Source organism: Camelus dromedarius, chromosome 7 (genome assembly GCF_036321535.1).
Source record: "Camelus dromedarius isolate mCamDro1 chromosome 7, mCamDro1.pat, whole genome shotgun sequence".
NCBI lineage: Eukaryota > Metazoa > Chordata > Mammalia > Artiodactyla > Camelidae > Camelus > Camelus dromedarius.
This window is the reverse complement of record NC_087442.1, coordinates 5,122,263-5,142,225: the sequence shown is the minus strand read 5'-3', so window position 1 is coordinate 5,142,225 and position 19,963 is coordinate 5,122,263. Positions and strand designations below refer to the sequence as shown.

General features: G+C 60.6%; 1 protein-coding gene and 2 long non-coding RNA genes across 4 annotated transcripts in view; 2 read left to right on the top strand and 1 right to left on the bottom strand.

Annotated features, from left to right (window-relative positions):
- Nucleotides 1–17,060, top strand: part of AGAP3 (ArfGAP with GTPase domain, ankyrin repeat and PH domain 3) — a 53,710-nt gene extending 36,650 nt beyond the window's left edge. Inside the window, exons 10-18 of one of the 2 annotated variants that reach the window (XM_064487204.1) lie at nucleotides 1,499–1,603; nucleotides 7,471–7,639; nucleotides 11,198–11,317; nucleotides 12,836–12,973; nucleotides 14,677–14,831; nucleotides 14,914–15,004; nucleotides 15,162–15,384; nucleotides 15,999–16,254; nucleotides 16,388–17,060. In XM_064487204.1, coding sequence (XP_064343274.1) covers nucleotides 1,499–1,603; nucleotides 7,471–7,639; nucleotides 11,198–11,317; nucleotides 12,836–12,973; nucleotides 14,677–14,831; nucleotides 14,914–15,004; nucleotides 15,162–15,384; nucleotides 15,999–16,254; nucleotides 16,388–16,594 — 1,464 coding nt within the window. In that variant the 3' untranslated portion in view covers nucleotides 16,595–17,060. The remainder of the gene's footprint in view (nucleotides 1–1,498; nucleotides 1,604–7,470; nucleotides 7,640–11,197; nucleotides 11,318–12,835; nucleotides 12,974–14,676; nucleotides 14,832–14,913; nucleotides 15,005–15,161; nucleotides 15,385–15,998; nucleotides 16,255–16,387) is intronic. The other variant, XM_031455696.2, reaches the window with a different exon arrangement.
- On the top strand, nucleotides 1,619–4,418 carry LOC135321642 (uncharacterized). The gene is made up of 2 exons (XR_010381538.1): nucleotides 1,619–3,841; nucleotides 4,164–4,418. It is a non-coding gene; the product is annotated as an uncharacterized LOC135321642 (long non-coding RNA).
- Nucleotides 9,706–12,765, bottom strand: LOC135321641 (uncharacterized). Its single transcript, XR_010381537.1, has 3 exons — nucleotides 11,569–12,765; nucleotides 10,974–11,128; nucleotides 9,706–10,694 (listed from the first exon to the last, which is right to left on the bottom strand). It is a non-coding gene; the product is annotated as an uncharacterized LOC135321641 (long non-coding RNA).
- Nucleotides 17,061–19,963: the final 2,903 nt, after the last annotated feature.

Genomic DNA, 19,963 nt, shown 5'->3' with positions numbered 1-19,963 from the left:
TCTTCAGAAGGTCCTCATGAGGATGGGGGGGACCAGGTAGCAGCAATGTCCTCAGATGGTGGCCAACTCCAGACCCGCGTGGCCTCACCTCCCACAGCTGCGTCCGTTTTTGGGAGCTGGAGGAGGAGGATAAGGGAAAGAAGGGGGTATCAAGGATGTGAAACATCTGTTGAAAAATGGGACTGGAGTTTAGGGCCCTTTCTTGCCTCCACGTTGGTCCCTGTTGTCTCAGGGAGAGAGCAGGCAGGAATCCCAAACCACCTGTTGGCTAAGCGCATCCCTGCAGGGTTGGGCTTCTGGTAGGAAGCGCTTAGAGGGGACGGTGTCATGGAGTCCGGGTTTGCCCCCCACCCTCTCTCATGCTCTATCTCTTGACTCCCATTTCCGGCTTGTCTGAGGGCAGGCCCTTCCCCTCCCAAAGGAGAGGCCGGCCCAGGGGCTCCTGCTTTGTGACTCACTGGGGTGGACTCAGTGTGTGCCCCGCTCTCACCCTGCCAGGGCTGTCCTGGATTGAGGCCCTCCCCCTGGGAGTTTTGTCTAGGAGTCTCTGGGGAGCAGTGCCTCTTAGCCCTCCTGAGTTTGGGAAGGGGGTGCAGAGGGGTGAGCTGGTCCCAGGGAACCTGCCACCTGTGCACGTCCGTGGCACTCCCCTCTGTGTCCTGTCCTGACCCCAGCTCTGTCCTCTGCTGTCTGCTGTTTCAGGGCTGAGCCGGTGGGGTAAGGGCTGTCGGGGGTGTCACCGGGGGAAGGCAGCGGAGGCTGTTCTTGGGTGTGGACGATCACATCTCTTTTGAGGTGGGGTCCCCCCCACTTTTCAGCACCTCCCCACGGCCTCGGCTGGCACCCCCTGCCCACCCTGAGTGTCTTCCTGAGTGTCTGCTGCGCTGTGGGCATTGCCGCAGTGCTGAGAGCGTGTCGATGAACCAGACACCAAAACCCTCGCTCTCAAGGAGCTCTTGTTCATCCTAACACCTGTCTAACCTCCACAGTCAGCGTCTCAGCAGCTCACACGGGACATTTGGTTGCTGGGCTCTGGGGCTGGGCAGTCTTCCCACCACCTGCTTTGAGGGGAGGCTGGGGCGCCCTGAGGACGCTCAGCGGCTTTGCTGCTCCGCCCTGGGGCTGCCACAGCTGGTAGGAGGCCAGGGCCTTCCTGAGGTCTCTGCCCTTATCCCTGGAGACCACAGGTGGGAGCATCACTGCCGGGAGCCCATCTAAACTCCTGCCTCCCATTGCTGACAAGGCTCCACAACCTGGGGGAGAGGAGCCCCCCAACAGGTGGGCCCCAGGCTGTTCCCGAGGACGGTCAGGGCAGCCGAGTTCCGTGGCTGGCTCTCCCTGGTTCAGCTTTAGTCCTGTCCGGCCTCTCCATGCTGACAAGCACAGTGATCCAGGAGGACCGGATGGAGAACACTGTCACCTAATGACACTGAGTCCTCCCCCTGTGCCTGTGACCTGCAGGCCTGGCGCCTGTCTCTGACCTGGTCTCTGTCCTCAGGGCATCCTGCTGAAGCGGAGTGGCAAGTCTCTGAACAAGGAATGGAAGAAGAAGTACGTGACACTGTGTGACAATGGGCTGCTCACCTACCACCCCAGCCTGCACGTGAGTCCAGGGGGCCGAGCCTCTGGTGGGCTGGGCAGAGGGGGCGGGACAGCACGACAGGTGCTGACTCCAGGGCCAGAGGGAGGCAGACCTGAGCTCAGAGAGACCCTCCTTTGAGAAAGAGCTGCACTTTGGCGACTTGGGAGACCCTGGCCCGGGCTGACCGCTCGCACTGATGCTCTGCATCCTGCCGAGCCCTTTGGAGCAAGCTGGACCCCGGGGTTGGTCACCCCTGGGCTGGCCTGTGTGCCAAGTCGGGCTCTGTACCCTGCGTGCCAGTGATGTGATATGAAGAGCTAGGTTGGGCCCCTGTTCCTGGAATCGCTCCATTTGGGGGTGCCAGTGTTGCCAACAGTTGTTTCTAGGGGAGCCACCCCACTGGGGTACCCTGGGCTCCTGGGATGATGGTGAGTCAGAGGGCAGTTTAAGCCAGGGCTGCTGGGGGTGGCTTGGGGTCTTGGACAAGCCCCCTTGGGAAAAGGAACATGAGGGCAGAGGGGTCTGGAGGAGGGTGGCCCGTGCCAGGGTAGGGGTGGGGTGTGGTGACTCCGGAGTGGCCCCTGTGGCAGCTCCCCCCTCTCCCCTCCCCTCCCCTCCCCGCGTGGCTCCAGCACACAGCTGTCACCAGAATCCATCTCTGTCACCACCCCACTGTGGGGCTAATGAGTTCTCCTGAGAAGCCCCTCAAGCACAGCGCGCGGGCCAGCCCCACCCCCAGCCCGGAGGCCCAGGGCCTGCCTCGGAGGGTCCCTCGCCTGCCTTTCAATCTGTACAAGGTGTCAGGGAGGCCGCCCAGAGGTGCTCGGTCCACAGTGTCTGTCATAGCCCAGGGCTGCTGAGAAAGCCCACAGGCCTGGCCTGGAAGAGCCAGTGGGCAGTTTGGTTCCAGTCTGGCCGGAGCCCAGCCTGGCCCTTCTGGGGCTCCCTGGCCCTGATTCCTCTGGGACACTGCTGGTTAGACCTTCCATCCTGGTGTCCCTTAGCACAAGGGTGGGAGCTGGTGCCGGGATACCAGTAGGTTGGACGAGGGGCCACAGCCAGGGCGCCTTGGGTATTCAGTAGCGGCTCCTGGGTGCCTCCTGCTCGCACTGGTCCTGCTGCTGAGTCCGTGAGAGGCGAGAGGCAGCGCAGCTTCCAGGAAGAGCACTGGCCCCGAGGCACGAGGCTCTCAGGAAGTAAGGAGCGCCCTCCAGTGCAGAGCCTCCGCACCACAGAGAGTACTTCCCAGCAGAGAGGCTCTGCAGCTGAGAGCCCGCTGGCGCCTCCCTGCCCCCAGCGCCCACAGCCCAGGCAGGACGCCAGTGTCACTGCTCAGGCAACTGCCGGCCTGGCGAGCTGGGGACTGGCCTGTCTGGGGCCTCTGTTTCCCCACCCGCTTGCCGGTGGCCTCAGCCCTCCTTCTCTGCTGCATCTTTACCTGCTCCTCCTGCTTTGCGCTGCCCTGGCTGGGTACCATGCTCTGTGCTGCCCGCTGGCCCCATGCCCCAGAGAGAGGAGGAGAGTGGTGTAGTAGCAGGGTCTTGGGACAGGGAGGAGAGTGCCGGGTGTGGTGCTTGGCTTTGGTTTAGGAAGGGAAGGTCAAGGCCTGTGGGGATGCTGTTGCTACACACAACTTAAACTGGAGAGCAGAGGCTCAGTGGGGTTTGTCAGATCACCAGTCACCCAGCCAATGGCTGAGGTGAAATTTGGCCCCGTGACATTGACTCTAAGCATGACCTGGGTTTTTCTGCATGTGCCGAGAACACCTCCCTCCGGGGCTGGCTGAGAAAGTCGCTGGAGAGTTAGCATCAGGTGGGAGGGAGCATGCTTGGCCCTGCTGGGTGGCTGAGCTCCCCTCATCCCTTCCCCCATCGCCCTTGTGAACTGTGTGTGGCTTAAGTGCGTCCAGGGCCTAGGACAGGATCTGGGCGGCAGGGGCTTCCAGGCCTGTCCTTGCTTTCTTGCAAGGTAAGTCTAGGAGGCCAGTGGCTCTGCCAGCCCCTGCCAGGCCCCTCTTGCTCTCCCGGCCACAGGACGTGGTGAGGAGGTGGAGTGAACGGCTCCTGTAAGAGTGTGGCTGCCCCGTCTAGAGGCCCCTCATCGGCCGTCCTCCAGCTCCGGAGTCCTTCCCCGACTCCCCCCACGCTGGGTGGCCAGGTGCCAGGAGCACATGCAGATGGCAGCCTGCCTCCTGCCCTGTAGACGCTTCTCTGCTTGTTTAGGAGACATGAATCGGATTGGAAACTGGCTGCAAGGAAGGTACGAGTGAGGGCCAGGCCGAGGATCTCTACGGGCGGCCCATGAACAGGGGTCTGAGCTCCCTCCAGGCAAAGGCTGCCTCCCTCCCTCCTGCCGCCCCCACCCCAGGGGGCCGCACTCACACTCGTGTTCCTGCCCAACTGCTTCCATCTTCTGTCTGCCGTGCTTTCCAACCCAATCAAGTTTCCTAGTTGGCTGGCAGTGAGCGGGGACCCTCCCTCCCCGAGAGCCACTAGGAGGCTCCCCCCTGTCGGGGGGCCGGCAGAGGAAGGTAACTCCAGAGGCACACACAGAACTCGGCCTGATCCGGCGTTCCTCCCAGGACGGCTCTGGCCTGAGACCTGAGGGCAGCGGTGCTGGTGACTCACTGGCTGATGGAGCCTGGTCGGGCTGGCGGGACTGGACGGGCGTGCAGAGGAAGGGCTGGCGGGCAGGTCTCAAGCCTCACACCCAATCCTTGCCTGGCCCGAGAGAGCCCGCCACAGCCTCCCCCATTTTGCAGCCAGCGGAGCCATTCACACAATCACCTTCTGTTAATTCTATCTGCAACATCAATTAAATTGTTTGTAGAAACTAATTGAATGTGGCTTAATCACACATCTTAATAGCTTTCCACGCTCTGAACTCGTTGTTAATTCTAGTAATAAAACGAGATGAGAACGCTGGCTGGGTAATTAGCGAGGAGGCTGGGGAAGAAATTGCTGTTTGATGGTGGGTAATAAAGGCAGCCGTGGTGACCGCTCTCCTGAGCCGCCACCACCACCGCCGAGCTCCCTGTTCTGCTGACGGAGGGAAACGCTGTTGCTCTGCCCCTGACGTCCCTGTCCCTTCTGCCGCTGCTACTTGAGCTCCTCGCCACAGTGTCCTCGGGGCCAGGCTCCACCTCCCAGCTGAGCCCTGGAGCCGGCCCAGCCCAGGGCGTGGAGCCGAGAGCCCTGGGTGCTGGCCTGCTGCCGCCTGAGTGCCTGTCCGGGGCGGTCAGAGAGGCTGAGGGGGCCGCTGCTTTCCCTTGACGTTGGTTTCCGGCTCCCTGGCCCTGATCAGAGTTCCTCCGGGCAGTTCTTCTCCTTGGCCCAGGGTCAGCTGCTCCACCCCGTGACGCAGCCTGGGCGTCCCAGGGCTGCAGTGGGGCCTGAAAACTATTGCAGCTGCTGTGACCTCCTTGTGAACTAGAGCAGCCCAGGCCCCTCCGTGAGGAAAGGGACTGCAGCTGTGCCTTCGGCCCGGCCAGCTGCTGACAGTTGTCTGGAGCAGCCAATCCAAGATGTGATCGTGTTCGGGGACCATGGATGGGTTTGTGCTGAAGCCGAGTCGGTGGGACGCTGGGGCCTGGGGTGAGGAGGGCCATGACGTTGGAGACACACAGTGGGTGCTGGGCTGAAAGTGAGGCAGGGCCAGCGGCAGCAACTGGGCAGGTGGGCTGAGTTCGCTATAGGAGAGCTGGATAGAGGGGCCCTGAGGGCGGGAAAGGGGCTCAGAGTGGGCACGGAGCCCTGGCGGTGCTCAGCAGAGTCGGGGTGAGAGGTGTCGGGGGGGTCCTCCCGTGTCTGGAGACTGTGCTCGCTGACTTCTCAGGGATGTCGTTTCGTGGTTCTGAGACGTGGGGCAGACTCCCTTGGAACCCGATGTGCCTGCGGCCAGGCACCTGGCACCGCCCCTCACACAGGATGACATGATGGCAGGAGGGTGGGGACGCAGCCCAAAGCTGCAGGGCAGGCTAGGCCCTTCCGGTCCTTCGGAAAGGCCATCTGCCTATGAATGTGTCAGCACTGCTTGGAGAATAAAGAGTGACACCAGGCCTCCCCAGAGCCAGGTTGGCTGGTGAGGCCAGCGTGCTAGCATCAGTGGTGCCCCTTCCTCCGCACAGTCCTCCCGCTGGTGCTCCCACTGGCCCCCTGATGGCCCATCCTGCAGTGAATTCCAGCCTAAGGACAGAAGTGTAGGAGGGGCTGGTGCCCTGTTTCCTTGTTCTTGTTCTTCCTAACTGGAAGTGCCCACATTCTCTTGGCTCCTTAGGGCCAGGGACCCCTTTCTACTTGATGTCATCTTGGTCATTCACAGAGTGAGAGGCAGCCCCTGAGCCCCTGGTGAGCCCACCCTGTCCCTCCTTCCCCAACGGCAGCACTTCACAGTGGACGTTGTCCCTTTTCCCTGAAGCTAAGAGGTGAGAAGCTAGGAGAACGCCTGGGTAACCAGAAGCCTGATGCCCCAGGTGGGTAGGGTGAGGGCCGGGGCCTGTGAGGGCATGAAGTCTGCGTCTGAAGTGGTGCCGCTCAGGGAAACACTCTGGATGCAAAACATCCCAGAGGTGCTCCCGAGGGAGAGGAGCCAGTCCTGAGCCTAATCAATGGAATTCCGTCCAAAGTTAAGTTGGCACCACCTGCCCAGCTTCTGCTCTTGGGAAGGGGTTTTTGCCACATCTTATCAGGGATGTTAGCTGGGAACTGCCCAGGAGCACGCTGGTGCCAGGGCCACAGAAACGGGTCAGCGGTCTGGAAGGAGAAATCAGGGGGTAGGGTGTAGCTCAGAGTGGTAGAGCGCATGCTTAGCATGTAAGAGGTCTTGGGTTCAAGTCCCCAGTACCTCCTCGTAAAAACAAAAAGTAAATAAATAAACCTGATTACCTCCCTCCCCTCCCCCAACCAAAAAAGGAGAAATCAGAAGCAGCCCGGAAAGCTGGGGCCCAGGCGGGGTGGGGTTTAAAACAGGAAGCCAGAGAGTGGGGCGGGACTCTGCTCTGCACCCCCCTCCCCCAGCTGCCACTCCCCAGGGAGTCGTGGGGGGCGGTGCCAGGCCAAGGTCTCAACAGAGAGAGTGGTGGGGATCCAAGCACCCACCAGCTTTCACTCTCTGGGAACCTCCCCAGAGACCTTGTGTGACCTTGGGCAGATTTGTAAGCCTCAGTCATCTGTAACGTGAATAGAGTAACACCGTCCTCGGTCATTGTGAAGACCTGGGAGGTAATACCTGAGATACACAGGGAACGTACGGCTGTGCCAGTGCCTGGCACATGAACGGACTGGTGATGGTGGTAGTGGTTGTCATTACTGCTGGTAGGACGGCCGCTGGTGTCTGGCTCAGTATCCCTAAGTGCAGCAGGAAGAATCGGAGGCTCCCCTCTAAATGTTCAACAAGTATCTATTGTTGAGGACTGCTCGAGGCTTTAAAAGCTCTCGAAGGCCCAAGTGGTGGTGGGAGCTTCTGCGAACAGGGCTGAGGTCCTTGGTGACCAGTCACCCAGAGTGTGGGGCAGCCCGGTTGTCCACTTGCCACGGAGTCTGTCTGTTCCTCTCCTTGGCCTGGCCGTACAGGCCCTCTCCCTAAATCTCATCTCAGTTCACCACTTGGGTCTCCTTTGCATCACCTCCAGAGCCATCTTCCCAAAAGGAGCCCCGGGCCTCCAGACCCTCTGCTGCCTCTGCCCAGCTCCTGGCTGAGCTCCCCACCCACCCCTGCCCGGAGCTGCATTCGGCCAGACTTGGAAGTGTGCTGGGCTTCCCCCTCTCCCTCGCACCCAGCAACAAGGCAGGAGAGACGTAGGAGTTGGGAGGGTCGGTGCCAGAGACAGGGCGCTGCCTTCAAGGGGCCTGTCCTGATGAATCTTGTCTGTCTTGTCCACCTGGCCTTAGGATTACATGCAGAACATCCACGGCAAGGAGATTGACCTGCTGCGGACGACAGTCAAAGTGCCAGGGAAGCGCCTGCCTCGAGCCACGCCGGCCACAGCCCCAGGCACCAGCCCCCGGGCCAACGGGCTGGCCTTGGAGCGGAGCAGCACGCAGCTGGGTGGGGGCCCAGGTGAGGTGGCTGCCAATGGCGGGGTGCATGGTGAGCTGGCAGAGGGGGCTGTGCTGGGAAAGGGGGGCATGGCAGGGCTGTGCTTCTTCTCAGACTGGGTCTCAGGTACACTCACCACCCCGTGTCAGGCTCCAGGATCAGCTCAGCCAAACACATTTGCCAGAATGCTGCCCTAGGGTAGTTAGTAGAGGTACCAGCCAGTGTACAGCCTGGCAGCTGGCTCGGAGATCAGAACGGGGACAGGGAGATGTGTGCTGACAGGTGGCATCAGTGGTCCAGGGACCATCTCTCCTGCATATCTGGAGCGAGGGCAGATGGTGAGGACAGGACCTCAGGCACCCAGGGCTGAATCCCAGCCACATGTGTGGGCAGGGAGGGAGGCGGAAGGGAATGGAGCTGCCTGGGGTCAACCTGATAGTCATTCTTGGGGGCAACAGTAGGGGCGGGGGATGGCCTTGGCTCAGAGAAGACAGTTCAGAGAGAAGCTGGAGGCCAAGCAGGCTCTGCCTCGTGTCCAGCGGTCGGGAGAGGAGAGGCTGAGCTTCAGGTGGGGCAGCCTTTCCTTGGCCAGGTATTACCTTTCTGGACGACACTGTGGGTTCGGGTGAAGGACGCTGAACTTCTCCCTGGCCCGGCTCCGCCCGCCTCTCTAGGCCCTTCTGGCTCCTAAGCCACGTTGCTCTTTGTGGGAGGGGTGGGGAGTCTTTTCCTCCCACACTCAGTCCCCCTCATCCAGATCTGCCTTGGCTTCTGGGACCCTTCATCCCAAGACCTCAGTGTCCCTGATGTTGTCCTAGATCATTCGGTCTCATGTTCCTCGGGCCCAGAAACAGCTGCTGAGACGGTGCCCCTACCCCAGTGGTCAGCTCTCGGCACAGGGGCCGGCTTCCCCGGGGGCTTGTGAAGGTGCGGGGCTGTTTCTGCATGTCACAGTGATGGGAGGCTGCTGTGGGCATTCAGTGGATGGGGGGCCTGGGTACTCAGACCCTGGAATGGGTGGGACAGACCCCGAAGAATCGCCCCACTCCGAGTTCTGACAGGGCTGCACTGAGAAGCTCCGGGTCACAGCGGGGTTGGCAGGACGGTGGCCTCCTGAGGGTGCCCCTTGTTTGCAGTGAGGGCTGAGAGCACCAGCCGCCGCCCCCCCCCCGTCGTGGGTCCACCACTGCCTCCCAGTCTGGAGGCGCCCTGACCTGACGGAGGGGCTGGGTGCGGTGGTGCTGCCCTGTGTCAGGCCCCGGGCTCATAACTCTAGGAAGTTGAGATTGTCACCCCCATCTTATGGATGAGGAAACGGAGGTTCCGAGAGGTTAAATAGCTTGTCTGTAAAGTCCCACAGGAAGTGGCGGAGCTGGGTTTGAACCTCAGTCTGCCTGATTTGAAAAGCTGCATTCTGTCCTCTAAGCCACTGCGAGCGCAGAGAGAAGCCCCTTGAATCGTGCAGAGAGAGCTCTAGTGGACAGAGGGAGGGGAGGAAGCAGAGGACGGTAAAGACCAGACGACAGGACCACCGCCACAGTGGGGGCGGGGGGGCGGGGGGGTGCACTCTGGTGGGGGCCCCCGTGGTCCTCCGCACTCTGCCCGGAGCTGCAGGCAGGCAGATAGCGGTGGCGGCCTCTGGGCTGGCTGGGGGTTTCTGGTTTCTGTTGGTCTCTGCAGCAGAGAAGCAGGAAGGGGAAGTGCATTGAAGGAGAGCCCTTCCTTGAAGGCAGGTAGCAAGAGGAAAGCTGTTTCCTCAAAGGGAGGGAGACAGTAAGACACTGTCCTGTCACATTCTCGGTCCCTGAAGGCCTTCACCTGGGGAGGCGGAAGCGGTGTGTGGAGGAGGGGCGGCACCCTCACCCACATAATTACTGGCACCCGCAAACACTCGCCCACATCCCCGGAACACATGGCCGGGCGCCACCCGAGCCCGCGTCCCCTCCACCGCATGCTGACACCGACCTCCTGCACACTCACACACAGCTCCGCTCACCGGGCGATGTTAACATCTCATTATCTTTGTTACTGTAATTACATTATCCGCTGCTTTATGCAGAATTATCCTCCGAGGACTAATTGATGGCTCCATGTTTAATTCATTAATCATTAGCATCAAATTCGACAATTACAGTGCACACTGATTGTGGGATTGCAGGCGTAATGAGGGGAGAATTAACAAAGAAAAGGGAAAGCACTTGCCCTCCCTCGGGGTTTTGGGTTGGGGGACTTGGGGAGGAAGTTGGGCCTGTGATGTCTTTGGGTGAGGCTGGGGATGAGGGGGGAGTAAGATCTGGAACCTAGGAGATGGAAGCTGGCAAGGGGTGGCAAGAAGCAGTGTCTGAGAAGTTAGGAACCGAGGCTGCTCCCTGGAAGGTTTCCTGGGAGGGCACCTGAGAAAGGCCAAGTTTGCAGGGACCTGTTAGGCAGAGTGGGAGGGGCAGGATTCTGGAGAGGGAGCATCAGCATGTTGCCTGGAAGGGGCTGGACCAGGGTGGACTGGCTGGCAGTCTTGGTGCCACACGTGTGTTAAGAAGCACTTGCTGTGTGTCTGGTCCTGCCTTGGGTGTCATGACAGATACAAGAGAAACACAACTTTGCCCCCACCTTTCGGTGCTGCACTGTCCCCAGAGCGTTTGGATGTCTGTCCTGTTCCTTTACCGTCTAGTGGCTTCAGCTCAGAGCTTCCTGTTCCTGGGCTTCCAGGAACTTGACCCCTGTGCTTGCAGGGCAGGTCCCCCTGGCTTTGTCCAGCTCCAGGCCCCACCTCTGCCCCGTTCCTGACCCTCAGCACCTGGCCAGCTCCTCTGCTCGCAGTTCAGACCCGCAGGGTGTGCCCCCAGGTCCTCAGACCTCTCTGGGCCATGGCCTTCTGGCCTCAGGCCCCAGCCTGTCTTGGGTTGACCGAGGTGAAAGGGCAGCGTAGGCTCCCAAGTCCGGCTCCGAGGCCCTGAGGCTGTTCCCACAGTCTCCCCACAGGTGGCTTGGTGCCTGGGATGGGGGCGCACTCCCGGCCCCGCTGCCCCGGCCTTGGTGCTCCCGGGGCCTTTGGTTCCCCTGGCTCTGCTGCTCCTCCCTGATGGGAAACAAAAGATTAATTTTCTCCAGCCCAACAGGATAATTACTAATACTAATTAGACATAATTACTTGAATCTGATACACATTTCTCGTCAGAATGGCAGCAAAGCTGAGGCAAAGCAAACGGCATTTGGGGACTGGCATGTGGGGTGCAAGGCCTGACCAGGAGGGGCGGGGCTGGGGAGAGCAGAGGAGGAGCAGGGCAGGGATGGGGGAGTCAGCCCCACTCCCCCGACTTCCGGCTCCGGCTCCCTGGGAGGGGACTTGGGCAGGTACCTTTGTGTTCCTGGAGAGAGGAGGGGTGTGAAGCCTGGAACTGGGCACGGAGGGCCCTGGATGGCCCGTGTGAGGCCTCTGGTTCTCCAGCGAGCCTGGCTCAGTACCTGGTGAACCCCTCGTTTTTGGTCAGTATCCAGCTGGAATTTCTCAAACTGCCCACAGTCAGAGCCGCGCTTCCAGGAAAGCCTCCCCGCCCAGTCTGACCCTTCCCCCCCACCCAGGTGCCCCCCACTCGGCCAGCAGCCCGGCCTGGGCCGGCCAGCGCCCAGAGGGGCTGCACCAGCGCTCCTGCTCCGTGTCCAGCACCGACCAGTGGAGCGAGGCCGCTGCCCTGCCCCCAGGTATGCAGGACCCAGTTAAGCCACAAAGAGTGGGGAGAGGGGCCCGGCAGAGCCCTCCAGGCAGACCGGCGGAGTCTGCTTGCTGTCCCTTCTCCAGCTACCCCTCTGCTCTCCCCAGGCCCTTGCCAGCGGCTGCTGCTTGAGACCCTCCCTCTGCAGCTTCTTTGCCCGCCCACTGCTGTCCCCAGGCAGCGCTGGTGGCGCTCCCGCCTCCCCATCAGCCCCCCGCGCAGCCAGCTCATCAGCCTCACCACGGGAGGGACGGGGACGGGGAAGCGGCTGAGTAGGGAGGTCGGAGGCTGGGGGCCTTAAACGAGTTCCGAAAGCAGCGACTTGCCCGCGTGGAGAGGGGGTCCCTGTAGACGGATCAGGGCTGGGGGTTGTCCAGAGAAGGGCCTCCTCACCCCAACACTGCCTCCCGGGAAAGGCTGAGGCCCCACCCGCCCTTACCTCTCCCTCCCAGCCTCCTGCTCTCCTTCCTCTCTCGTTTTCTTCCCTATGTGGTTTTTTGTACCTTGCTCACATCGACTCTTCCTCCCCCTTATCTCTTCCCTCTTCCTCTTCTGCAAGCACCTCCACTCACACACACCCATCCTCTCCACACTCTTACCCATGTCCCAGCCCTTGGGCCACAGATCCCACCTGCAGCTCTGTGCTCCTGAGTGCGGGTGTAAGAGGTTGGAGACTCCCGGGAACCGGGCACACCTGCTGCTCTCCTGGCCCTCCTGCTCCCTGCTGGGCAGCCGGGCAGTAACTCTTCTCCCTGATTTGCCTCCCAGAGACCCTTCCCAGGCCCCCATCCCGTAGAGAAGCACAAATCCTTGCCTGAGCACAGCCAGTGGGAAGGAGCTGGGTGCCCGTGGCACAGGGCATCTGCCCACCCCGGTCCCAGCCCCAGCCCCCCTGGGGGCAGTGCTGGTGGAGGGCCTGAGAAGGGGAGCTGGGGCCCTGCCCGGGGTCACCGACCCTGCGGCCTGTGCTGGGGTGTTGAGTCTGGAGAGAGGAAGGCGGGGAGGGAGGGAGCATGTCTGCCTCTAATGAAGTTTGACATTTAGTGCTGAGCGCCGGGCGGGGTGTGGGAGACGGAGCTTGATTAGCGCGCTCTAATTGACAGTAATTAGGCAGCTCCCTGATTGTTTCTAATTCTGCTATTAATTGTGAGGAGCGGGGAGTGTGATTGAGGATAAATTTGGTGCGGAGCTGCTGGGGCTCCAGCTCCCTGTGAGTTCCCTGGGCCGCCTTCCACCCCTCCAGGCTGCAGAAGCCACCGTTTCCTCCGTGCCTTTATGCTGCTCTGCCTGAGCTTCCTCCACTCTCCTCCCCACCCTCTCTTCCTCCAGGGCTGGGGAAGCCTTGGGTTTGAGACTTGCTGGGCAGACCCCTCCCAGGCGGGGCGAGGGTAGGAGTCTCCCCCGGGGCGGCCCAGCGGCAGTTCAGGGTGGAGCTCCCACAGCACAGGCAGGACGTGTGCTCGGCCCCCTCCCCTCTTCCCACACGTCTCCCCCTCTCCCTCACCAGCCAGTGGCCCAGCTGAGGTGCTCAGTTCCAGCCCCAAGCTAGAGCCTCCCCCATCTCCCCACTCCAACCGGAAGAAGCACCGGAGGAAAAAGAGCACCGGGACCCCCCGACCAGACGGCCCCAGCAGTGCTGCTGAAGGTTAGGGGGACCCAGAGGGAGACCGGGGCACAGGAGGTGGGCAGTGGGGCTTGGGGATAGTGCCCGAGAGTAACACCCTTTTTTCTGTATTAGGTTAAGCGCTTTCTAATAACAATTTCCAATAAAAGCAGCTCTACAAGTTTTGGTCATTTAGACCTGGTAGCTTAGTAAAGCTCTTTCTTCTGCCTACCTTCAACCCTTCCTGTTAAAATCTGAGCTGCTTTTCTTATAGAAGGTTAAAGGCAGCAGGCTGCTGCCCCAGTCACTCTTCCAAGACTGTGGGCGGGGCCTACGTTTTCTGTGTCTCTCACATCACCGTGGAGTGGAGTGCGTGCTGGGCGCAAAACAGACACTTAACTGGTGTGTGCGTCTGGGGAGTCTTTCAGTCGTCTTTAGACTGAGGAGCTCCAGCTCCTCGGACGTTGTTCTGTAGGACCCTTCTCATAATCCTGCTTCTCTGATTCTCCCCAAAGTGTGTTCAAAATCTGCCTCTTCTCGGTGGTTGGAGTCGCTTTGCTCCTAAGTTTTACCTGTGTTGACGCGTAGTTTCTGGTTGCTGCTCTGATGTCAGGATTAGGGGTGTGGGTAGGAGATCATCTCGATGGGAGAGAGAGCCACCTTTTGCGGCCGACCTCTGAGCACGCAGCGGCGCTTAGCGTTCATGGCATGGGGGCTGCCTGTACCAGGCACCTGAGCCCCACAGCCGGTCACGCTTCTGTAGTTGAGAGACTGACAGCCAGGTGAGGTGGAAGGGTGGGGCCTGTGGGAAGAAAGGAACTTTCTACCAAGACAGTGTCGTTAAGGGTGCCTTAGAGCAGGAGCCCAGCAGGAGGACTTCCTGGGGCTGTCAGTGTCACGAGGCGTGAGGCTGGCCTGGCAGAACTTGGCTCAGGCCTTCTCCTCCGGCTCACCCTGGGGTGTCCCCACAGGCCCCTATCTCTTCGCCCCCGTGACACACCCACGCTGTTAGGAGTTGCTCACCTAAGGGGCAGTGACCATGGGGGATGGGATTCGTGTGGCTGTCTTCTGGGGGCCTGGGGCAGCAGAGCTTGGAACCGCTTTCCCACATCGCTTGGGGTCACAGTGGGGCCCCCAGTGCTGTCACTGCAGATGTCCTCAGGTCCCTGTCTGCTCACACATCTGAGGTAGTTTGCCGAGAAAACCTCCCCGCCCCTCCCCATCCACTGGCCCGCCCCGCCTGCCTGTGCCAGGGGAGTGGGGGAGGGGCTGGCTCCCAGGAGCCCCACGCTGACGCCGTCAGGAATATTGGGTTTAATGAGCTGCAAAATGAGGCGGCTGCAGCTGACATGTACGGATGGTGCCCACACCCGCCTCCCCCTCCCAGCACTGCCTCCTAGTGCCCCGTCACATCCTTCTCCAGGTCCTCTGCCCTACTTTCTCCCTCTGATTTCCAGACCCATCCTGGCAGTGCCGGGGGTGCCAAAATCTTGCATCCCCACGTTTCTTACCCAGGCTCCACAGGTGGCTATGATGGAGGCTGGAGGGCTCCATGCTGCTCTCCAAGTCCCCCTTCCCCTGCCCCTTTGCAACCTGTCGGGAGAGCGTGGTCCACAAGGCCGGAGCCAGGGGAGATGAGTGCCAGGAAGGCAGGGGAATGAACGGACTTGTGGCAGTGGCACGCCCCTGGATGTGTGGGCTGACAGGTGCCACCAGACAGTGGTATGTGTCCCTGTCCCCCACAGAGGCAGAGGAGTCGTTCGAGTTTGTGGTGGTGTCCCTCACTGGGCAGACGTGGCACTTCGAGGCATCGACGGCGGAGGAGCGGGAGCTGTGGGTGCAGAGCGTGCAGGCCCAGATCCTCGCCAGCCTGCAGGGCTGCCGCAGCGCCAAGGACAAGGTTGGCACGGAGGCTGGGTGGGGCAGAACCCCACGTTGGCCTCGTGACTGACCAGCCACCCCCGTCTCTCTGCCCGAGGCAGACTCGACTCGGGAACCAGAATGCAGCTCTGGCCGTGCAGGCCGTCCGCACTGTTCGGGGCAACAGCTTCTGTATTGACTGCGACGCCCCCAGTGAGTGCCGGGCCTGTGGAGCCAGGGTTTGGGGGTGGCTTAGAGAACACTGCGGGAGGCTTCTAGGAGGCTGGGAAAGAACAGAGGGCGGGAGGACTTTCCTGGTGGTCTCACTCTGGCTGCCCAGGGCTTCACCTGGCCTCCTCTCCTCACCTAGACCCAGACTGGGCCAGCCTGAACCTGGGCGCCCTGATGTGCATCGAGTGCTCGGGGACCCACCGGCATCTGGGGGCTCACCTGTCGCGGGTGCGCTCCCTTGACCTCGATGACTGGCCACCTGAGCTGCTGGCCGTCATGACCGCGATGGGCAACGCCTTGGCCAACAGTGTCTGGGAGGGGGCCCTGGACGGCTATGCGAAGCCAGGGCCCGACGCCTGCAGGTGAGGGGACTGAGGATGGGGCCCAGTGGCCGTGACAGTGCGAGAAGGGTTAAAACTTGCCGTTGCTCTGCGTGGCAGTTGGCCCCTTGGGTGCTCCTCCCCCTCCCTGTCACTCAGGCGCCTCACAACAACGGGCCCTTTCTGAGCCGTTATCAGCGGGTCAGGGGGCCAGCAGGAGGCGCATGCGCAGGGCCCTATCGCTCTGCGGTGCGAAGGCCCGGCCTGAGCTCTGAGATGGGGAGAATGGGCGGTAGATAGGGTGGTGCGTGGGCCCCCAGGACAGGCCCCCGCTGCCTTTGTTCCTGTAGGGCCAGATAAGCTGCCACAGGAGAGCCCTGCCTGGAACCTTCCTGCCCACTCCCCCCCCCCGCCCCCCACATCCCCACTGCCCCTGCGGGCTCCCCTCCGAGTTCTTCAGAAGCCTCTTCCACCCTCCTTCCTCGCCCCTGCCCCACGAACGCCCTGGTTTCTCAGGCTAGTCTGGGCTCCAGCACTTTCTGTTCTCCCTGCCCTCCTCGGGCGCTGCTGTCGCTTCCTGACCACCCTCCCGGCCCTGCGCGTTGCCTTGGGCCTTCCTCGGCCTGGCGCACGCCCTGATGGACCTGTGGTTGCAGGGAGGAGAAAGAGCGCTGGATCCGGGCCAAGTATGAGCAGAAGCTCTTCCTGGCCCCGCTGCCGAGCTCGGACGTGCCGCTGGGGCAGCAGCTGCTCCGGGCCGTGGTGGAGGACGACCTGCGGCTGCTGGTGATGCTTTTGGCCCATGGGTCCAAGGAGGAGGTGAACGAGACCTACGGGGACGGGGACGGGCGGACGGCCCTGCATCTCTCCAGCGCCATGGCCAACGTGGTCTTCACACAGCTGCTCATCTGGGTGAGTCGCGGGCTCCCTCCTTGCCTTCCCTGCCCCAGCCTGGCAGGCTCCTCTGACTCCCCTTTTTCTCCCTGAGAACCCACACCTTTCCTGCCACGTCACGCCAACTATGAAAATGTGCTCTCTCCCGCAGTACGGGGTGGATGTGAGGAGCCGGGACGCCCGGGGCCTGACCCCACTGGCCTACGCTCGCCGGGCTGGCAGCCAGGAGTGTGCGGACATCCTGATCCAGCACGGCTGCCCCGGGGAAGGCTGCAGCTTAGCCCCTGCCCCCGGCAGAGAGCCTGCCAACGGCACCAGCGCCTCCGCCGAGCTGCACCGAAGCCCTAGCCTCCTGTAAGGCCCAGGAAGAGGGCACGGGGGCCAGAAGGACTGCAGGGCCTGGGGCCCCACCTTCCCACGGGCACTGGGGGGAAACAGACACAGAGACTGAGAAGCAGGGATGTGGAGGACAGGAAGAGTCAGAAGAGCTCCACAGGAGGGACTGAGAGGTCAGAGGCAACGCTTGGGATTTGCGCTGCAGCGGAGGGATCGGAGGTGCTTGGCCCCCTGTCCTCCGGTGCCGCAGAAGAAGGACAGGACCCTTTGGAGGTACTGTGAGGAGAGGGGAGCAGGACCTCGCCCTCCTCCAGAGTCCTACCTTCTAGTGCCAGCCCCTGCAGGCCTTCGCCTAAAGCGGAGCCTGGGGTGGGGCAGAGGTCGGGGGGTGACCTGCGAGTCCCATGTAAATGTGTACATTGGAATATTTATGTTTGTGTACATACTTGGTGTGTGTGTGATGAGCCAATAAACCAGACTGCGTGCGGCCTTGTTCTCCCCATTCGCCTCCCTGCCCTTCCAGGAGCACCCCGTCGTCCCCCTCCCTGTCTCTGCCTTCTCACCTTCTGCAGTGCTTAGGGTTTTCTGCCCCCTATGCTCACCTGAGGCCCCAGTAGTGTCCCCTCGCCCCCTACGTGCGTTTCTTTCAGGCCTTTCTTGCTGCGCTGTAGTTGACTTTGTCAGCAGCGCTGGCAGTGAACCCCGACCCCAGGAGAGAGGGAGCTCCGTGTTTCCTCCTGGAAGCTCCTGCTGCTCCCCCGCCCCCGTCACCAGAGCATCTCCGCTGGTCTCCTTATTCTCCATATTCAGCTGCTAACCTCACGCCACACCCTGTGCTGCCCTGAGTTCACCCAGAGAGGGCAGACGCACCAAGCCCCTCTCTAGTGTCTGGGAACGAGCCATATGGCCAGATGTACGGGGAGTGACACCATCCAGCCATCTGAGTGGCTAGATGTTTGCCAGGGAGGGCAGTACTTCCCTTGGCACTCGGGCCTAGGCTTGGCTTTTGAGAAACAGGAAGGAGGTAGGTCACTGACGGCAGAACAGCCCCCTCGACTCCCACAACCTCTTTCCAAACTGGAGTCAGAAGCCAGAGTGTCTGCTTTTCCCCCAACTCTCCCTTAGTTATCTAGAAGGAAGGCCTGGGAAAAACCCCTCTGTACCTGTTCTTGAAGGGTGAGGACTTGCTAAGTTAGGGTCCCCGCTCTCTGAGCCAGCCGCTCCCCGTCCTGGAGCTGCTCTGCTGGTGGCCCCTGGATGCAGGGTGCGGGTCTGGTGCTTTGCACAGGCACTGGCCTGTCGGGTGGGTAAATTAACCATGTTCCGCTACTGAGAGAGGAAACCAGATTTTATTTTCTTGGTCCACAGCCCCTTTTGCAAGGCTGATAAGAGCCTAACTAAAGATAAGGGCAGAACAGAGATGAGCCAGGGGTGTGTATAAAGATGAGTTCCTAGGCTCAAAAGACACTAGCAAGCCTCACCTCCACGTTCCCTAAGGAAAAGAAGCAGCTTGAGTGGCTGAACACTGCCTGCTACAGTTTAGGAGGCTTCAGAGGTAAATCCAGGGAAAAAATGGCCGATCAGGGCCTTGGGTTTGCTAGTTCTCCTCCCTGTCCCCCTTCCCTCCCTGGGGGCAGAGCCAGAGGGCCTCTGCTCCAGCCCTAGACTTGCAGACATAAGTTCCTGATAACAAAATGACAACAGCTCCTGTGATCCTTGACCTCTGCTTGGCTTCTTCCCTACAAAGACTCTCACCATGAAGTTGGCCTGTGTGGGGGACAGCGCAGTCTAAACCAGGAATGGGGCTGGGCTGGGCTATGCTTTTGTTTTTGTTTTTGTTTTTGTTTTAAGCCTGATTCTCAGGCCTTGCAGAAATTTAGCCAAAAGATAAGAGAAGACCCTGGACCTGTGTGTCCCAGCTGGGGAACTGACAGTCACTAGCGACCGGTCATGGCTCCAGGTTTTATCCTGTTTGGTGGCCAAAACCACCTAGGAGGAAAGAGCTGCCAACTGTCACGGTATGGGGTGTTCGTAGATGTTTGAGTGACCAGGCGGCGGCTGGTCTGCCCTTCCAGGAGTCGGGACCAGCAGCGATCTGCCCTCTAGGGCAGGCGAGGAGCTCCGCCAGGACTGGCCTGGGCTGTGCCCCCCTCCCTTCTCTGACCTTGCCTCACTCAGCCTATTGTTTTCCTCGATGGCTCTGTTCTGTTCCAGCTCTCCTCTTAAATCAACGTGGGCCATGTTTCTTCCCCAGAAGCCCCGTTAACCAGGATACCACCTTCAGCTGGTTTCTGTAAGAATTCTCTGCCTCCTGATGCCAGCGTAGGTATGTCTGTGCGGCCCGGCCCTACAGTTGGTGCAGGAGGGGAGCCCGGCCGTGAAGGGGGCGGGGGCGGCGAACAGCTTTAGTTGGTCTCATTTCCAGCTCAGTCTGCTCTGTCTCTTGCAAGTGCCCCTGAAGCCACGTGTCCCCGGTGTTGACCCTCCACTACAAATGCTGTTCCTTAATCTGCTCACAGAACTCCAGCCCCAAAGCCTCTAATTCCTATTTCCATAGCTTATCTCCCACAGCACACACGCTTCCAGAACCATCACAGATTCATTCCTGCCTCATCCACTTTGCAGTGGGCCCTTTCAACCAATCTCATTCTATAACAGAAGAGGATGTGCGATCCTAGGCTTTGTAAACGGTGCAGTGGGGTGAGGTGGGGTGGGAGGGCATTACAATTAATACTGCAAGAACAGAGACCTGGAAATGGGTCTTTGACCCTCATGTCTGCAATATCAGAGTGTCAGGGATGGACTAAGCTGCTGTGTCCTCTGCACAGAAAAGGACTTACTCACAGGCTCACAGGTGAGGCGGCTGATCCCCCAGCCTGCCCTGGTCCCCGACAGGACTGATAACCTGGACACACCCCTGCTAACCTAGGGTCAAGTACTTCATTTCCCCTCATGATACAAAAGAGAGTGAATCCTCTATCCTGAAGTCTGCCAACTCTTCCAAAGAGCAGAAAGCAGAGGTGCAGAAGCTTGCCTGTTTAATGGTGAAGAGAAAAGAGGTGCCGGTTAGGAGCATGAGGTCTGGAGGCGTGAACGGTGGGCAGTGCCCAGAGCAGGGAAGGACAGAGTGGAGGTAGATTACACAGAGGAGGTGGCGAGTGCTGAAAGGTTTCTAAGGAGGCTAGTGACAGTTCCATCTTGTTTTCGTGTCCTTGGACTAAAGACAGGCAAGACGGAGCCCACCTGGGGCAGCAAGATGGAACTAAACTCTGGCTGAGGATCCAGGAAACACACAGCTTTCCCAGTCCCTCTCAGGGGTGCAGACAGACAGGGATGGAGGGCTCCATATATACAAACTTTACACAAAATAAATAAGGAGCTGCGATCAGCT